This window comes from Mastigoproctus giganteus, chromosome 6, assembly GCF_048544385.1.
Source record: "Mastigoproctus giganteus isolate SK-2022 chromosome 6, ASM4854438v1, whole genome shotgun sequence".
Classification (NCBI taxonomy): Eukaryota; Metazoa; Arthropoda; class Arachnida; order Uropygi; family Thelyphonidae; genus Mastigoproctus; species Mastigoproctus giganteus.
The window spans coordinates 180,976,791-180,993,626 of record NC_143580.1 but is presented as its reverse complement, the minus strand read 5'-3'; the positions used below and the strand labels follow the sequence as shown (position 1 = coordinate 180,993,626).

General features: G+C 33.5%; 1 protein-coding gene across 1 annotated transcript in view; it reads left to right on the top strand.

Annotated features, from left to right (window-relative positions):
* pug (pug C-1-tetrahydrofolate synthase, cytoplasmic) overlaps positions 1–16,181 on the top strand; it is a 329,380-nt gene extending 313,199 nt beyond the window's left edge. Inside the window, exons 24-25 of the mRNA XM_090376599.1 lie at positions 4,002–4,154; positions 16,070–16,181. Of these exons, the coding sequence (XP_090232725.1) occupies positions 4,002–4,154; positions 16,070–16,159 (243 nt within the window). The 3' untranslated portion in view covers positions 16,160–16,181. The remainder of the gene's footprint in view (positions 1–4,001; positions 4,155–16,069) is intronic.
* Positions 16,182–16,836: the final 655 nt, after the last annotated feature.

Sequence of the window (16,836 nt, the reverse complement as noted above, 5' to 3'; positions counted from 1 at the left end):
GACGTGATCAACTAGATAAGACCAGTATAAGAAAAGAAACAGATATACAATGTGTATACTAGCATCCTCAGTGCCAAAAATGTGGAAAATTTAAAAAAAAAAATAAGAAATCATTTATACTGACGCCTAATAAGTGCCAGAGCTGTATTGTGTGAAATATCACATTTAAAACATGTTATACTCTAAAAAAAAAATTAGTAGACACCCAAAAGATAGATCTATGGTGTTCATTATACATGTATAAGCATTGTATAACCAGGATTGTGCAACTAGCAGTCATAGATATATGTTTTCCACCATATAAAACAATAGCAACTAGGTGTGAATATGTACATATATACATACCTAAACAAAAGGAACAAGAAAAGTAGTCAAGGAATCTGATGGGTTGTTTAGTTAATGATTTGATTAAGACTAAACTGATCTGAAAATAGTTTTTTGTGGTTGATAATATTAATAGCATTATGAAAATGAAAAGAAAGTGCAGGTAAGATAGAGGAAATCGATTATCAATTAATTTGATCAATTATATGGTCAGCCAAAACTCAAATGTATCTCTCAATGCTAAACGTAAGATTGCTTCTCCACAAGATCGGGAAAATAAAATTGGTAGAAGAAGAAGAATTGAAAAAGATCAAATGGGATATCGTAGGAATGTCAGAGACACATTGGACAGAAGAAGGAACACTGGATATGACAGAAGGAAGAATATTTTACTCAGGGAGAAAAGACAACATATATAGAGAAGGAGTCGCTTTCATAGTAAAGAAATATCTATTAAATTCAATAATAGAAATTCACCCACACAGCTCAAGAATGATAAGTTTAAGAATAAAAGGTAAAGAAAAAGGAATCTTCATAAAAATAATCCAGGTATACGCCCCAGACTCCTCACATGATGATACAGAGACAGCTGCCTTCTTTCAGACCTACAAGAAACCATAGATAACACAAACAAAAAAGATATTTTAATAATAATGGGAAACTTTAACGCCAAAGTTTAGAGGCCTTTCGACAGATTTCAGTAACGTGTTAGGAAAGTTCGGGATAGGAAATAGAAATGAGCGAGGAGAAGAACTCTTGAATTTCTGCAAAGAAAATAAACTATTCATCACCAACACACTGTTCTACCACAGATCTCAACATAAGTATACATGGACATCACCAGATGGAAATACAAAAAACTATCGACTACGTTTTAATAAATAACAACTGGAAATCATCCATTCAAAATGTTAAAACTCTTAGAAGTACAGATTTTGACACTGACCATGAAATGCTAGCAGCAACAATTAAATGGAAATTTAAAAATACGAAGCCAAAGAACAATAGAGCAACATTAAATATATCACGATTTGAAGAAGAAAAAATAAAGGAAATTTATGGGAAAACACTACAAGAAAAATTTAAAGATATAAACTATTCATTATCTGTGTTAAATATATGGGAGAAAACCAAACAAATGACTAAAGATGCAGCCTTAAACCTTGGGAACAAACCAAAACCAAATAATCCTTGGATTACAGCAGAAATTTTATATGTATGGATGGAAAAAAGACAAATGAAAAACCTCCTAAACAAAGAAAATAGTCAAGACAAAGGGGAAAAATATAAAGCCCTAAAAAACAAAATAGACAACCTATGTATAAAGCTGCTAAAAGGAAATGGTTGGAAGACAAAGCAAAGCAGTGCAAAGAGGCAAATAAACGTCATGACTCTCAACTTACCGGGTTATAAAGGAACTCTCTACAACATACACCCTGAAAACACTGACAATGAAAAATAAAAACAATATAAAAACAGAAAACATGCAAGAAATTTAAAAAATATGGAAAGAATATTACCAAACCTTGTTCAAAGGGGAAGGAAAAAACACTCTTGCCTTAGATAATAGAAGAGATAAAGCACCCTCGATAACAAAAGAAGAAATGCAGAAAGCAATTAGCCAAATGAAGAATGGCAAGGCACCTGGAAATTATGGTATCCAAGCAGAACTGTGGAAATTCAGAGGCGATGAAATGTTAAAAAACCTCACACAATTGTTTAATCTAATTTTATTTACAGGTGATAATACCAGAAGACTGGAAAAGTGGAATAATAGTACCTATACACAAAGAAGGAAATAAAGAAAATTGTAAGAATTATAGACCCATTACCCTTTTAAACCATATATATAAAATATTTATAAGGATCTTACAAAATAGAATACTTAAAACATATGAAGAAACAATATGGGAAGAACAAGCAGGATTTAGAAAAGGCAGATCAACAATAGACCAAATATTCACACTAAACATCGTTGCAGAAAAATATTGGAATAAGAAGGAACCTCTTTATCTGTGCTTCATCGATTTCAAGCAGGCATTTGACTCTGTAAAAAGAGAAAATTTAATGAAGCAATTGCAAAAAATCCCACTTGATCATGAAATAATCATGTTTGTAAATAATTTCAACAAAAATACAAGAGCAATAGTAAAATTGAACAACCTTAAAACAGAGAAATTTGAAATGGAGAAAGGAGTCATTCCGGGATGCCCTTTATCCCTATATCTATTTAATATCTACCTAGAAGAACTAATGAAATCAATTGAAGGAAAAAAAGAGGCAAAATAATAAATGGAAAAAATATAAACCCCGTAAAATATGCAGATGATATTATGATTTTAACAGAAACCAAAGAACAACTAAAAGAAATATTAACAAACATTGATAAAGTAAGCAACAATTATGGAATTAATATTAATATAAATAAGACCAAAGTAATGCAAATCAGAAAAAACATAGAAGACGTAAACATAAACATCCAAAATCAACAAATAGAACAAGTACAAAAATTTGAATACCTGGGCTCTCTAATACCTAATAATATTGACCAAATTAATCACAGACTGAACATCGGATGGACAAACATGAACAAACTCAAAAACAAATGGAAGAGCAATAAAATCTCAAATCTCAAAGTCTAAAAATTAAACTATATGAAACTGTCATCATACCCACAGCAACTTAAGGATCAGAGAATTGGAGAATAAATAAGAAAGAAAGGCAAAAAATAATGTTGTTTGAAATGAGATGTCTAAGGAAAATCAATAAAACAAATTGGAGAGAACATAAACCTAATGAACAAGTAAGGAGAGATCTAAATTTTGAATGCAGAATAATAGAGCAGATCTACAAAAAACAAAATAAAAACAAGTAAAACCTCTACTATGAGCCTCAGAAAATCTGAGAGTACTTTTGTTTCCTTCAAAAATTCAACACAGTATTCACTGATGAGACCTTGCACCATCTTGTTGGATTCAGATTTCATTGAATCCAACAAGATCCATTCCACACTGTAACACACCTAAAATACAGAAGATTGTCAATAATGATAAGAGGGTTTTCCAGTGCCGAGTAATCAGCATATTTGTTCACATAACTGCGTAATAAAGGTCAAGATAATTGTATCCTGTTAGAATATGCTAATAAGTCAGAAGTGTAGATAGATTTTTCTCATTTTGCATTCATGTTTTGTGAGATATATTACAAAATTTTCTTAAGATTCCTCCATGATTTTTCTGTTATCTGTTACATTAAGCACACATATGAATGGGCATTGAGCATGTCCTTTTTTACTGATTGAGAAGGTAACAAGTTTCTTCCACTTCATAAACTAAACACTAAACAGTATATTTTGTTGATGCATTGTGTAAACCAAGCAAAATATGTAAACAATTTTCTCTGTACTTCAGCCACAGTATTTTCATTTTTCTAATTATCTTTTGCAGTGAAAATTTTGTGCTCTTTACTGTAGGCCACCATGATGTTTAGAGTTAAAACAGACAGTTTCAGGGTTTCCTACATAAATTCCATATGTTCCGAGTGTCTTTTAAATTTTTAGTTCTTAGACTTCAGGGGTTGGGAAAAAAAAAAATATATGTTCAACTTAAATGGTTCAATGAATAAAAAAATTGTACTTCACATTTCAGCACCTTTTAACTGAAAATATTTTCTGTTAGGGTTTCAATGATTTACCAATTTGTATGGCCAAAACTCATTTATCATTATCTCATGATGCTAATCTAAAAGGAGCCCCTACGGGATTTATACTTCCAATAAGAGATGTCAGAGCCAGTATTGGTGCTGGATTCTTATATCCATTAGTGGGAACTGTAAGTATTCAGTAAATATAGTGCTTTTAACATTGCTCAGTAAATATAGCATTTTTAACATTTATCACTCTATGGTTTGTTGATATCCTGCTAGCGTATCTAGTTTTTTTGATAAGACCAGTTATACAGACATGATGAGACTGATACTCCTCACATATCTAATTCAGTCAACCTACATGAATATGATTATTGTGTTTAAGCATTCATATTGATGTATTTGTTTGAATATATCTATATTCTTGTTATTTCATAATTTAATTATTTGATTATAAATGTGTGCAGCTCTTTCCTAACTAAATCACGATGCCATACAATCATAACGGATATTTGCAGAACTTATTAGTTATACTCTGGCTGTCCTCTAGCTGATGACCAGAATAAAGCATAAGCACCACATGTTGTTGGTACTGCTTGTTCAAATGGATTACATGACTGATTGAACATAAGGAAAAAATTTTTCTCCATTTGCCATGCCCATGAAATGGATGCAGCCAAAAGACCATAACAGTCATTATTACTGTTGAAATACAAATGTAACAGGATTCTCAACAAAGAATAAACAGAATAATAAGATTGAATAATAATAAAAATAATAAGATTGTTTATTGAACCTAGATTCAGCAGAGAGACCTCATAGTATGCCAATTCCAGTACTTCCACAGCATGGACTAGTCTTTAGAAGATGAAATGAAATGTGATGAGGGTGCAACTGGTGATAACTTGAGAACCTCAGCCAATCCTGAGTAAACACCTGAAGACGAGACATTGAAGACACAACTTTTTACTCAAGATGAGCTGAATGACCTCGTTATTAAAGCAGAAACACTTGATTAAGAAGACCATCAAAGTGTTTCACTATTGAAAAAAAAAAAAAAAAAAAAAGTTTTTGTAACATTCTTTACAGTAAATGGTCTTCTCTACTACTGCCATGATATAAATGAAGAGATTTTTAGACAATTGTCAGAAGTATGCATTACGTCTGAATGCTACCTCTTTGTTGACTCCTCACACGAGCTGACCGGGTTAGCCGAGTGGGTAAAGTACCTGCCCGGCAACCCAAAGGTCGTGGGTTCGATTCCCACCTCGGGCTTGGATCAAAGTACTGCAAAAACCTTGGGAGGTGCAATATGGCCACAGAAGCCGATGCGCCAACAACTATAAAATCAAAAAAAAAAAAAAAAAAAAAAAAGACTCCTCACACTGAAGTTTGAAGGCTGTTCTCTTGCATAACAGGAACTTAAAACCGTCCATTCATATAAAAGGAGCAGTGGCAGACAGTGAATTTTTATATTGGTCATGCTACAGTATAGCAGAATATCATTTCAAATTTTATCCCTTCAATTTAAGCAATTCATATACGTGTTTTTTTTTTATGATTGCAATACATTTGCTTTTAAACATAATTATTTTTAAATTAAAAAATATATATTTATCTACCTCATTTATGTGTAAATTTCACTCTACAATCCTTCTTGACAAATTCTTCAATGACATTTTCATAAAAGTCTTTTAAATTTCTTAACCTGTGGAACAAATTCTTTTCTGTTGATGTTTGAGCTAAACCCGACAGTTGCATTTCCCCAGTTGTATTTCTTTTAAAATTTTTAGCATTAGCATTAGTAGAGGCATATAATACAAGAAAGCAAGCTTATAGAACATCAGACAAAAAAAAAAAACCTTCACATTTCACCCATCCATTCCCTCCAAATGTTTGTCTAGTTCCACCTTGAATTTATTTAAATTAAACTTCAGTTACCACCTCTCAGCCCATCTGCTCAACATTTCTAGATCCTCTTGCAGTAGCATACTGTCATCAGTGTCAATAACAACCCTGCCAATCTTCGTATCATCTGCAAACTTCAACATTAAGTCTGATATATTTTCATCAGTATCATTAATAACATTAGTCCACAAAGAGCAGTGTCCATTGATTACCACTCTCTGTCTTCTCCCACTCGACCATCCCTTTATCCATAGCAGCATTTTGCCCTTAATGCCATACTGCTCCAATTTGTACAGTTGTCTTCCATGTGCAACAGTATCAAAAGTTTTACTAAGATTCAAGTATAGCAGACTCTCAATTTACTGGGATCGGATCAACTGGGACACTTCCCAAGATTCCAAATTAAAAAAGAAAATCAACTAGAAATCATAAAATTCAAGAAATAAATATAAAGGTATAAACAGATGTTTGCAAGTTGTAAATAATAAGCGACAAGAAGTGGCATAAGTCGTCATTGGGAGAATAGTGTACCTGTTATCTTGCAATCCCTGCTGTCTTCACACACGCCGCTCAAAAAAAAAAAAAAGAGAGAGACCAAATGTTTAGTGCGTCACGTTAATTGTTGTGTTCTGTCGCACCGCAAAAGGACAAATTTTGTTTCATTATTTGACAGGGATGTTAGAATTTTTTTTGTTTAGAAATTGCGAAAATGATGGGCAAACGCAAGAGCTGTGCTTTCAATTAAACAAAAACTTGAAATTATTCATAAGTTTTAAAACGGTGCATTCATTAATCTAGTGAGTACAGGCTTGGCAAACCCAGGGCCCTGAGCTGGATATCATCATTCTTCTCTTTCTTGGTGATTTCCTTCCTTCTCTCTCTCTCTCTCTCTCTCTCTCTCTCTCTCTCTCTCTCTCTCTGGTTAACTCACAAATTTTTTTTTTTTTTTTTTTTTGACTGGTGCAGCATAAGTCTCAAGCTTCCTTGCACCATGTGGCTAATAATAATAATGTTGGTGACCAAACCATATATGGTATTCAAAAAAATAAAGGGAAGCCATTAGATTTAAAATAGACGTCATAAAAAATAAAGAGAAGCATCAATTTGGATAAGCGAGTAGTGCATGGTAAGTTTTTTTTCCTCTTTTTATTTATCACCATATTTTTAGGTATGTTGCTAAACATGTTTCGATACAGTAAGTCCCCGACTTAGGTAGCTTCGGACTTGTTGGGTGTTGTGGAAGTTGATAGCTTAAATAAATTCAAGGAGGAACTGGACAAACATTTAGAGGGAATGGTTGTGTGAATTTTTTTTGGCTGATGCTACATAAGCTCATACACTTGCTTTCTTGCATCACATGCCTCTATAACTATTACTATTATGAATCAACAGGGCTTACCTTTATTTTTTGATATAGGAAGCTTCTTTTCCAACTCTCCTTGTCCAACTCGCTAATAATTCATGGGGAAGGTGATATCAATTTTGCAAAACATTGTCATAAAGTTAGATTTTGGAGGTTCTAAACGGGCTAATAATTAAGGATCGATTTTTCTTTTTGGTCCTGTGGCTAGAATTCTGAGTTAAATTTAGGGGTCTAATAATTGGATAAGGGGCGGGGGTGGGGGTAGCGGTTGGGGGTTATTCTCTACATTCCTTAAGTTGGACTAGAACTTTTCGGGGCATCATGTTCACAGGAAGAGAGTTACTCACAATTAATCCGAAACTTTTTTTCTTTCCTTATGTTGTAGTATTTGTTCTTCACGCATGCGTATAAGTGACCAATCGTCGGACAATAGGAATGGCCTACGGATATTGATTGAAGTTTCATCTCTAAGGTTTCTGCAATGAGTAGTTTGTAGTAGTTGTGTTGAATATTTATAATTTTTGTTTCAGCAAAGCCGAATGTATGTCGTTCATTTATTGCGTGGAATGAAAGTTCCGATGCATTTGAACGACCCGCCCGCACCGAAGCTTCGTGTTGTTTTGCTCGAAGCTGTGCCACTCCCATGGTGGATCCTACGTAGACAGCGTCACAATTTTTGCATGGTATACTGTATACGAGGTCATGCTGTGATTGGAATGTGGTGTTTGAAGGCCGATTTCTAAAGAATGTGTATAGTTTGTTCATGGGTTTTGCTATGATTTTCATGTCGGTTCCCTTGCATATTTGGTTAAATTTATTGTACCAGTGCTCGATATATGGGATGGTGATGAAATATATATATATATTTTTTTTTTGGTCTTGTCGGATTTTTTTGCTATGTTTGTTGCGAGGTTGTTGTTATTTATTTTATCACGGGCTATTGTTTTGACTTTGTTTATATAGGTTAGAGGGTAACCCCTATTTGAGAATCTTCTAGTTAGTTCATTTATTTCAGTGGTTAGAGAAATCTGGGTGGAAGAATATTTATAGGCATTTTGAAATTGGTTCAGCATGACCGATTTTTTGTATGGTTGGGGGTGGTAACTGTGGAAGTGTAGAAGCATCCCTTTATTAGTGGGTTTTCTATATATGCTGAAATTTAGTTTTTGGTCTAATCTGTGTATGGTAAAATTAAGGAAATTTATGGAGTGGGATTCTGCTTCAGTTTCTAATTCAAATTTTTGTCTCTGATGGATGTTATTAAAAACCTGTAGAATATTGTTTATGGTCAAATGGTCTGTGATGATTAGGATGTCGTCCAGATATCTTCCGTAATATGTGATCTGTGGTATAAATGGATCAAGATGGATCTTTTCTAATTTGTCTAAGTATAGTTCGGCAATGAGTCTGCTAATGTTTAAGCCCATTGGGAGGCCAAAAATCTGTCTGTATATTTTTTCTTGGAATAGAATGTAATTTGCATTTACTAATAATTTTGTTAGTTCGAATATTCTGTCTTTGGGGAGTCTGGTGTTATTAATTTTTGTTTTATCATCGTTTAAGTAGGCCCAGACTATGTCTAATGCGTAGGGTACATTTACGTTAGTGTATAGTGAAGTCACATCGAGTGAATATAACTTCATATCCTCCTTGATATGGAGATCTTTGAGGTTCATGAATAAAGCATCGTAGTTTTTTATATTATATGTTAGGAGTTCTCGGAGTGGTTTTAGAATAGGGTAGATGAACATGGCTAGGGAGGCAAAAGCTGAATTCTTATGAACGACATACATTCGTAACAACATACATATATTCAATAAATGAACGACATACATTCGGCTTTGCTGAAACAAAAATTATAAATATTCAACACAACTACTACAAACTACTCATTGCAGAAACCTTAGAGATGAAACGACATGAAACTTCAATCAATATCCGTAGGCCATTCCTATTGTCCGACGATTGGTCACTTATACGCATGCGTGAAGAACAAATACTACAACATAAGGAAAGAAAAAAAGTTTCGGATTAATTGTGAGTAACTCTCTTCCTGTGAACATGATGCCCCGAAAAGTTCTAGTCCAACTTAAGGAATGTAGAGAATAACCCCCAACCGCTACCCCCCACCCCCGCCCCTTACCCAATTATTAGACCCCTAAATTTAACTCAGAATTCCAGCCACAGGACCAAAAAGAAAAATCGATCCTTAATTATTAGCCCATTTAGAACCTCCAAAATCTAACTTTATGACAATGTTTTGCAAAATTGATATCGCCTTCCCCATGAATTATTAGCGAGTTGGACAAGGAGAGTTGGAAAAGAAGCTTCCTATATCAAAAAATAAAGGTAAGCCCTGTTGATTCATAATATAATAGAATATGGGAATTATCGAGCACGTAATAGCTCTCTAGTATCAAATAACTATTACTAGCACAGACCAGGCTGAAAAAAATTCTACCCCATGAGCTTTGCACCAACCCTAAAAACCATAACTTTTGATTCTCTTCAGTACTGAAAATGTTCTTTACAGTTGCAGTAGAAGAAGGAATTGTTACAGGTAGATTATAGAATTTGAAAATTTCTGGCGTAGCATCAACAAGCTCATTGGTATATATGTAGTACATGAACTCCAATACCCTTTTTTTAAAAAACTCTTCCATGGAGTATACCAGCATTTCTCAAACTGTGTTCCGTGAGATTGTGCACAAGTGTTCCTCGAAAAATCATAATTAATAATTAAAAAAAGTAAAATAAATAAATTTTGCATATTTGTAGTGTACACCACTTTTGTGTCATTAGAATATTTAACATAATTTTTTTTTTTGCTTATTAATATACTGGCATAGATTAATAATCAAATAGACCATGGAACACTTTATTTTGGCAGGCTTTGCATAGAGAAGTATGCGTATAGATAATGACACTTACGAAAAAGTAGGCGCCTCTGTAGCCAGGTGGGAAGGAGCTGCAGTGCATAGCACACGCTTCTTGATTAGACCGGGGTTAGACCCCGTCACCACCAAATACGGAGGATGCGGAAAGGTCAGGGAATGACCACCGCATATCCCGGCCTTAGTTGCTAATGCTCCTAAAACCAAATAATAACAACAATAACTACGAAAAAGTAGAAATGTGGTGATCTGCTATGCCATTCGTATGCGATTTAGCCTGGAGTACACTGGTTGAAGGAGAGGAGGAAGCGAACCGATATAACTAAACTCACTTTCTTGTATAAATTTTTTTTGATGATTATTAGTATTTTGAAATATTATTATTAAAATATGTAACCATGGATTTATGGTTGCAAAAAAAGAACTTTAAAACGAGAAGCAAAGTACTTCTATTAGTGCAACTGTGGTTGATGAAAACAAACACAATATTGTCACACTTCAAAGTGAGTATGAACAATCGCATCCTTTTGTTTCCCAAAAATCCAAAGTGAAAAAACAGGAACCAACTAATAAAAGACCAAAATTAAAGTATAATGACAGTTATTTGAATTTCAGCTTTACAATAAAGATGCTCCTGATGCACAGTGCCTCATATGTAATAAAATGTTAGCAACAGTTCTTTGGCTCCCACTAAACTTGTGTTTCGTAAGTGTTCTGTGAATAGGTTGTGAGATGAAAACTGTTCCGTGACTAAAAAAAGTTTGGAAAAGGCTTGAGTAGTAGTAGTGGCATGTGATGCAAGAAAGCAAGTGTGTGAGCTTATGCAGCATCAGCCAAAAAAAAAAAAAAAAAAAATTACAAAACAATCCCCTCTAAATGTTTGTCCAGTTCCTCCTTAAATTTATTTAAGCTATCAGCTTCCACAACGACAGATGGAAGTTTGTTCCAGCAATTAACCATCCGCTGGCTAAAGGCAAATTTCCACACATCTATTCTACCTCTATCCTTCCTCAGTTTCAATTTATGCCCCTAGGTTCGTAATCTGAACAAGTGGAAGAATCCCATCAGAATTCAGCGTACTCAACCCATTCAAGGCCTTATACACCTCAATCAGATCACTCGCAGGTGCCTAGTCACCAGCTGCTGCAGTTTGCAGAACTTAAGCCTCTCCTGGTAAGAGGATCCCTTCATTCCCCTCACCAATTTTGTTGCCCTTCTCTGTACGCACTCAAGCAAATCTACATCCTTCCTAAAATCAGTTCTCCAGACCTGCATGCAGTACTCAAGGCATGGCCTGACCATTGCCTTATACAGAGGGACAATCACCTCCTTTTCCCTTCTAGCAAAATTCCTGCATATCATTGACAACACCCCATGACCTGCCCTGGCAGCCTGTCTGCATTGCTCAGAAAACTTCATATCTGACTGCACAATTACTCCCAGGTCTTTTTCATTTTCTACCACCTTAAGTGTAGTACCACACAGTTGGTATGTTTCTCTGGGGTTACTTCTACCCATATACAGTACTTTTCATTTTTCAACGTTCAACTTCAGTTGCCACTTCTCAGCCCATCTGCCCCAATTTTCTAGATTCTGTTTCAGTAACACACTCCCATTACTATCATTAATAACCCTGCCAACCTTTGTATCATCTGCAAACTTCGATACTAAGCCTGATATATCTTCATCAATATCATTGATAAATATACAAAACAACAGAGGCCCCAACACCGAACCCTGTAGGACTCCACTAATAACATTAGTCCACGAAGAGTAGCACCAATTGATTACCACCCTCTTTCTTCTCCCACTCAACCATCCTTTTATCCATTGTAGCAACTTACCCTTAATACAATTCTGCTCCAATTTGTACTCTGCTCCAAGTCTTCCATGCACAACAGTGTCAACAGCTTTCCTGAAATCCAAGTATATGATATCAAAATTATTTTTTGCATCCAGTTCCTTTGTAACCACATCATAATAACCAACCAAATTTGTCAGACAGAAAAAACTTACCCTTAACAAACCCATGCTGTGTCTGAATTATTGCTGCAGTCTTGTCTAGATGATCCTGCAATGCATCTTTAACCAGTGACTCCATTATTTTACCCGGAACAGAAGTTAAACTAACTGGTCTGTAATTACTCGTGTCACCTTTTGATCACCCTTTGTGAATTGGGGGCACATTTGCACATCTGCAGTCCGTGGGGACCTCCCCTGATTCCAAGGATGCTCTCATAATTATGGCTAAGGGTTTGCTTACTTCCTTTGCCGCCTCCTGTAATATAACTGGATAGATCCCATCCACTCCAGGTGCCTTTCTTATGTTTATCTTCAACAGTTTCTCCTGCACTTTGTTGTCAGTTATTACAAAATCATTAAGCATCCTGTTACAATTTGATAATCTTGTGGCATTTTCAAATCTTAATAACTCGTGTGAATATAGATGCAAAATACTTATTCAGTTTGTTTGCTATCTGAGCAGGATCATCAACAATTGAACCATCAATATCAAGTGGATCAATCAGATTTGTCCTTTTAGAGTTTATATAAGTAAAGAAATCCTTGCTGTTTTTCTTAGCATCCCTTGCCAAAGATTTCTTGTCACCTGATAATTTATATGCATCCCATGCATTTTTCTTCTCTGCCACAAGTCTTATTAGTTCATTTGATAACCATTTAGGCCTAATCCTTGAACAATATTTCTTAATAGGTATAAAACATTTAGTAGCTTACACTATTAATTCCTTGAATGCTTCTACAATGATTAATTCATTCTGAAAGCGATAATGTCAAAATAATGGCCACATGTTGCTCTTGGAGATTTTAAAGTATTCTCAAGAAAATTTTTGGAATATTCTTTAAATTTACTAAAATTTAATAGCGCCAAGAATACAAGTTCTTGTAATGATGAAAACTGTACTCTTGTGTCGATGATTTCATAGTATAACATTTTGTACTTCTCCTCTGGCTCAACAGAATTTTCTTTTCTAAATCTCTTATTTGGCCTTGTTTTATCTATTTATTTTATATACACAGTATATCACTTTCTATTATTTTATAAAATCTGAGGAAGTTTTCTCATTTACATTCAAGCAAATTTGTGGTCTGCTTTATTTCATATATTTCTAGGTACGTGATGTCTATGTATTTAGTATGAAGTATGTTAAATAAAACATCAGTGAATGAAAATATTTCATTGAACACTTCCAAGAGAAATATGAAATCAGGATCATTAAATTTTTTCTTGAATCCGACAACAGAGTCAGTGGTTACTTCCTGCCCCTTTTCAGGGTTTCAATTATGTCTTCAAAAAGGCTAATTAATGAAGTGCAACTTTCCTTTGCCATATTAACTAGGTGGGAGGAGTAATTCCACCTAGTTGGTGGTGATTTTGGAAAATAACTAGCCAGTCCATTTATAGTTACAAATAAAATATCTTGCACTCTTTTATAATTCCTCATGCTTTTGAAAGAGCTAAATTTAATACATGCACACAACAGTGAATAAAGATCACACACATGAATATTTTTTCTTCATTCTTGACTGCAATCCATTCAGTTTACCTGATGTTGTAGCAGCACTGTCATAAGCTTGAGCAGCTAACTTATTCTTTCAGTTCACATTTTCAGAAATGCACGGAAAAACATGGTCAGCTAAGGCATCTGCTGAATGCTCTACACTCACTTCTGTAAAACCCATAAATCTTTCTACAACAACGTTATCCTTAGTAATGTACCACAAAACAGGTCAACAGTTATGAATAATGCTACTGTGCATTTTTAAAAAAATTCACTGTTTTCTCAGAAAAGGGTATATCGGAATCATTTTCTAATACCGATTTCAAAAATGATTTCCGTTTGTTTCCCTCACATCAAGTTTCTTCAAAAATGACAAAATAAAATTTGATTTTTCTTAAAATTTTATTAATTTTGGCAGAATTTGTGCAATAAAATTATAACAAAATACAGTAAACCCCCGCTATTCGCGGTATCTGTATTCGCGATCGCTGATTTAATATTAAAGGAAACCTAAAAAAATGTGAATTTTAAAGCGCCATGAATATTATCCGCCATAAAAAAACATGGGCGTGGCTAAAATTATCTTTCCCAGTCAAAACAGCGCTCAGTGGGTGGGGGGGGGTGACAAAATCGCGAGCGTGGATGTTTTTCGCTAATCCTTGTTCAGTATGTGTTATGCGCTTCTAATGGAAGTTTTTGTCGTTTGCTTTTAATTTATATGCTTATAAATTGAATGAATTTATCAATTTATAAATTGATATGCTTACAAAAGTGATAAATCTACCTTTTGCAGTGTAAAACAAACTTTTTCGAGTGTGTTAACGGACGAAAGTGACTTTATTGTGGACAAGTTCTTTCTAATCCGTACAAAAATATGACTACGAACAACAAGAGAAATGTGAAAATATCAAAAAGGTGATGACATTAGCGAATAAAATTGAGTTATTAGACAAAATTTCTAATGGTGAAAGTGTCTCCTCAGTGGCAAAACGGCTTCCCCTTCCATGAAATTTTCAGTCATATAAAAAACGTAAATAAATTTTCAGAATCTTCTCATTCCTTTTTTAAGCTTTGTAAACTTATTACTCTGTATCTCACTTGTGCATGTTGTGTTCATCATTATTGATTGCTTATCTTTTTTTACTGTTTTAAATTTCACAATCCAAAAAAAAAAAAAAAAATGTCATCGAACAGAAATATCAATTAGTATGCATATATTACAGTATTTGATTAAGATATATATGTAAGCATACGTAGTCTCTGACCAATACAAGGTATCTTGTCAAGGTAAAGTGTGCCATATTTACTGTAATATTTATTAGAAATTTAAGATGTTTAGATCTGTGTTAGCAATTTTATTGGATTTCTTACTTTTTTTAGTGTTTTACTTACCAGAAAACCCATAATATCGCATTCTTAAATCAAAAGACCACTTTTTTTTTAATAATCAGAATCAGTTTCCTTTCTTTTACTTTTCATGTATTTTAATTATTTTCTGTAATGTAAAAGTGAAAAACTATAAAATTTATTATGTAACAGTGATGTGCAGAATTTAAAATCTTTATTGAATTTTTTTTATTTATCAGAAAAATTTATGAAGCAAAAATGATTAGTGGAATGGCTGTACTTAAAATAAAAAAATAAAAAATAGTTTTAGACAAACACTTGATAATTACCCTAAGATTTTTCTCTCCATCTGATATTGATCCAAGAGTAACTGGTGGAAAAAAAAAAAAAAATTTTTTTTTTTTTTTTTTTTTTTTTTTGAGTGCTCTGCCCCTATCCCTATTTTTCCCATAAGCCCTGTTGTTTTTAATTCCTGAAATACCATAACGCAGAGATTTTTAGGAACACATGTACTGTGGTATAGCAGAACTGACTTTTAATGAGGTTTGGGTCATTCAGGAACACAGATAAATATAAATTTAATACCAGTTTGAAATGAGGAAAAAATTAACAAAATATTAACAAAAAATACTTATGAAATTTTTATAATTATTGAAGAATGGCATGGTTCTGTACCAGGCAGTTTTGGCAGTAATCGCACTGAGAGAAATGGTGAAGTAGTGGTGGGGGGATGAGAGGAAATCCTTCTTAGAGTGGGCTACATTTGGCCCAAAAAAAAAAACATTTAAAGTGTGTGGGCCTCCCAAACCTAACCTTATTGTGGACTTAGAAGTTACTGAATGCAGGGCCCCTTGGTTATTTTCAGACACCAGTGCCTTAGTGGTTCCCGATAAGATAGTCCTAGCAGATGAAATCCTTTTATGGATTTTTTTTTTCCCTTCAATCACCTCATACATGTATTCACATTTCCTACAACATTGTGGTAATTAGTTCCTGTTTAATATGAAATTTTATTATAATATTAAGTTTTATTTTTAATATTGAAACTTTTATTTTCCCTTCTACAGATGAGCACAATGCCTGGCTTGCCAACAAGACCATCTGTGTATGACATAGATTTGAATCTTGAGACTGAAGAGGTCGAAGGTTTGTTTTGATAAAAAAAATATAAAAAACTGCAATCATATGTCTAAAATCTAAATATATGTATATATATACGCACTGTATTTTTATAAATAAAACTAAAGTTTTATGAAATGTGTTTTAAATATATATTTTTTTATCTTGTAACGAAGAAAAACCATAATATCGCATTCTTTAATCAAAAGACCACTTTTTTTTAATAATCAGAATCAGTTTCCTTTCTTTTACTTTTCATGTATTTTAATTATTTCTGTAATTTAAAAGTGAAAAACTATAAAATTTATTATGTAACAGTGATGTGCAGAATTTAAAATCTTTATTGAATTTTTTTTATTTATCAGAAAAATTTATGAAGCAAAAATGATTAGTGGAATGGCTGTACTTAAAATAAAAAAATAAAAAATAGTTTTAGACAAACACTTGATAATTACCCTAAGATTTTTCTCTCCATCTGATATTGATCCAAGAGTAACTGGTCAAATAGCCAAAAAATAAAAAAGAAAACTATCATAGTAATATAAAGATATCCTTTTTCCTTTCTAGGGAAGTGAAAAAAATTAAAGCATTTGAACCAAACAGGTCACTTTATACTGTTTATTTACTATTTTGACAATAATTTTATGTCCAACAGAGCACATTACTCTGCCTGTGTAAGATTCATTTAGGTTAGGTTGATACTCACTTCATTGTC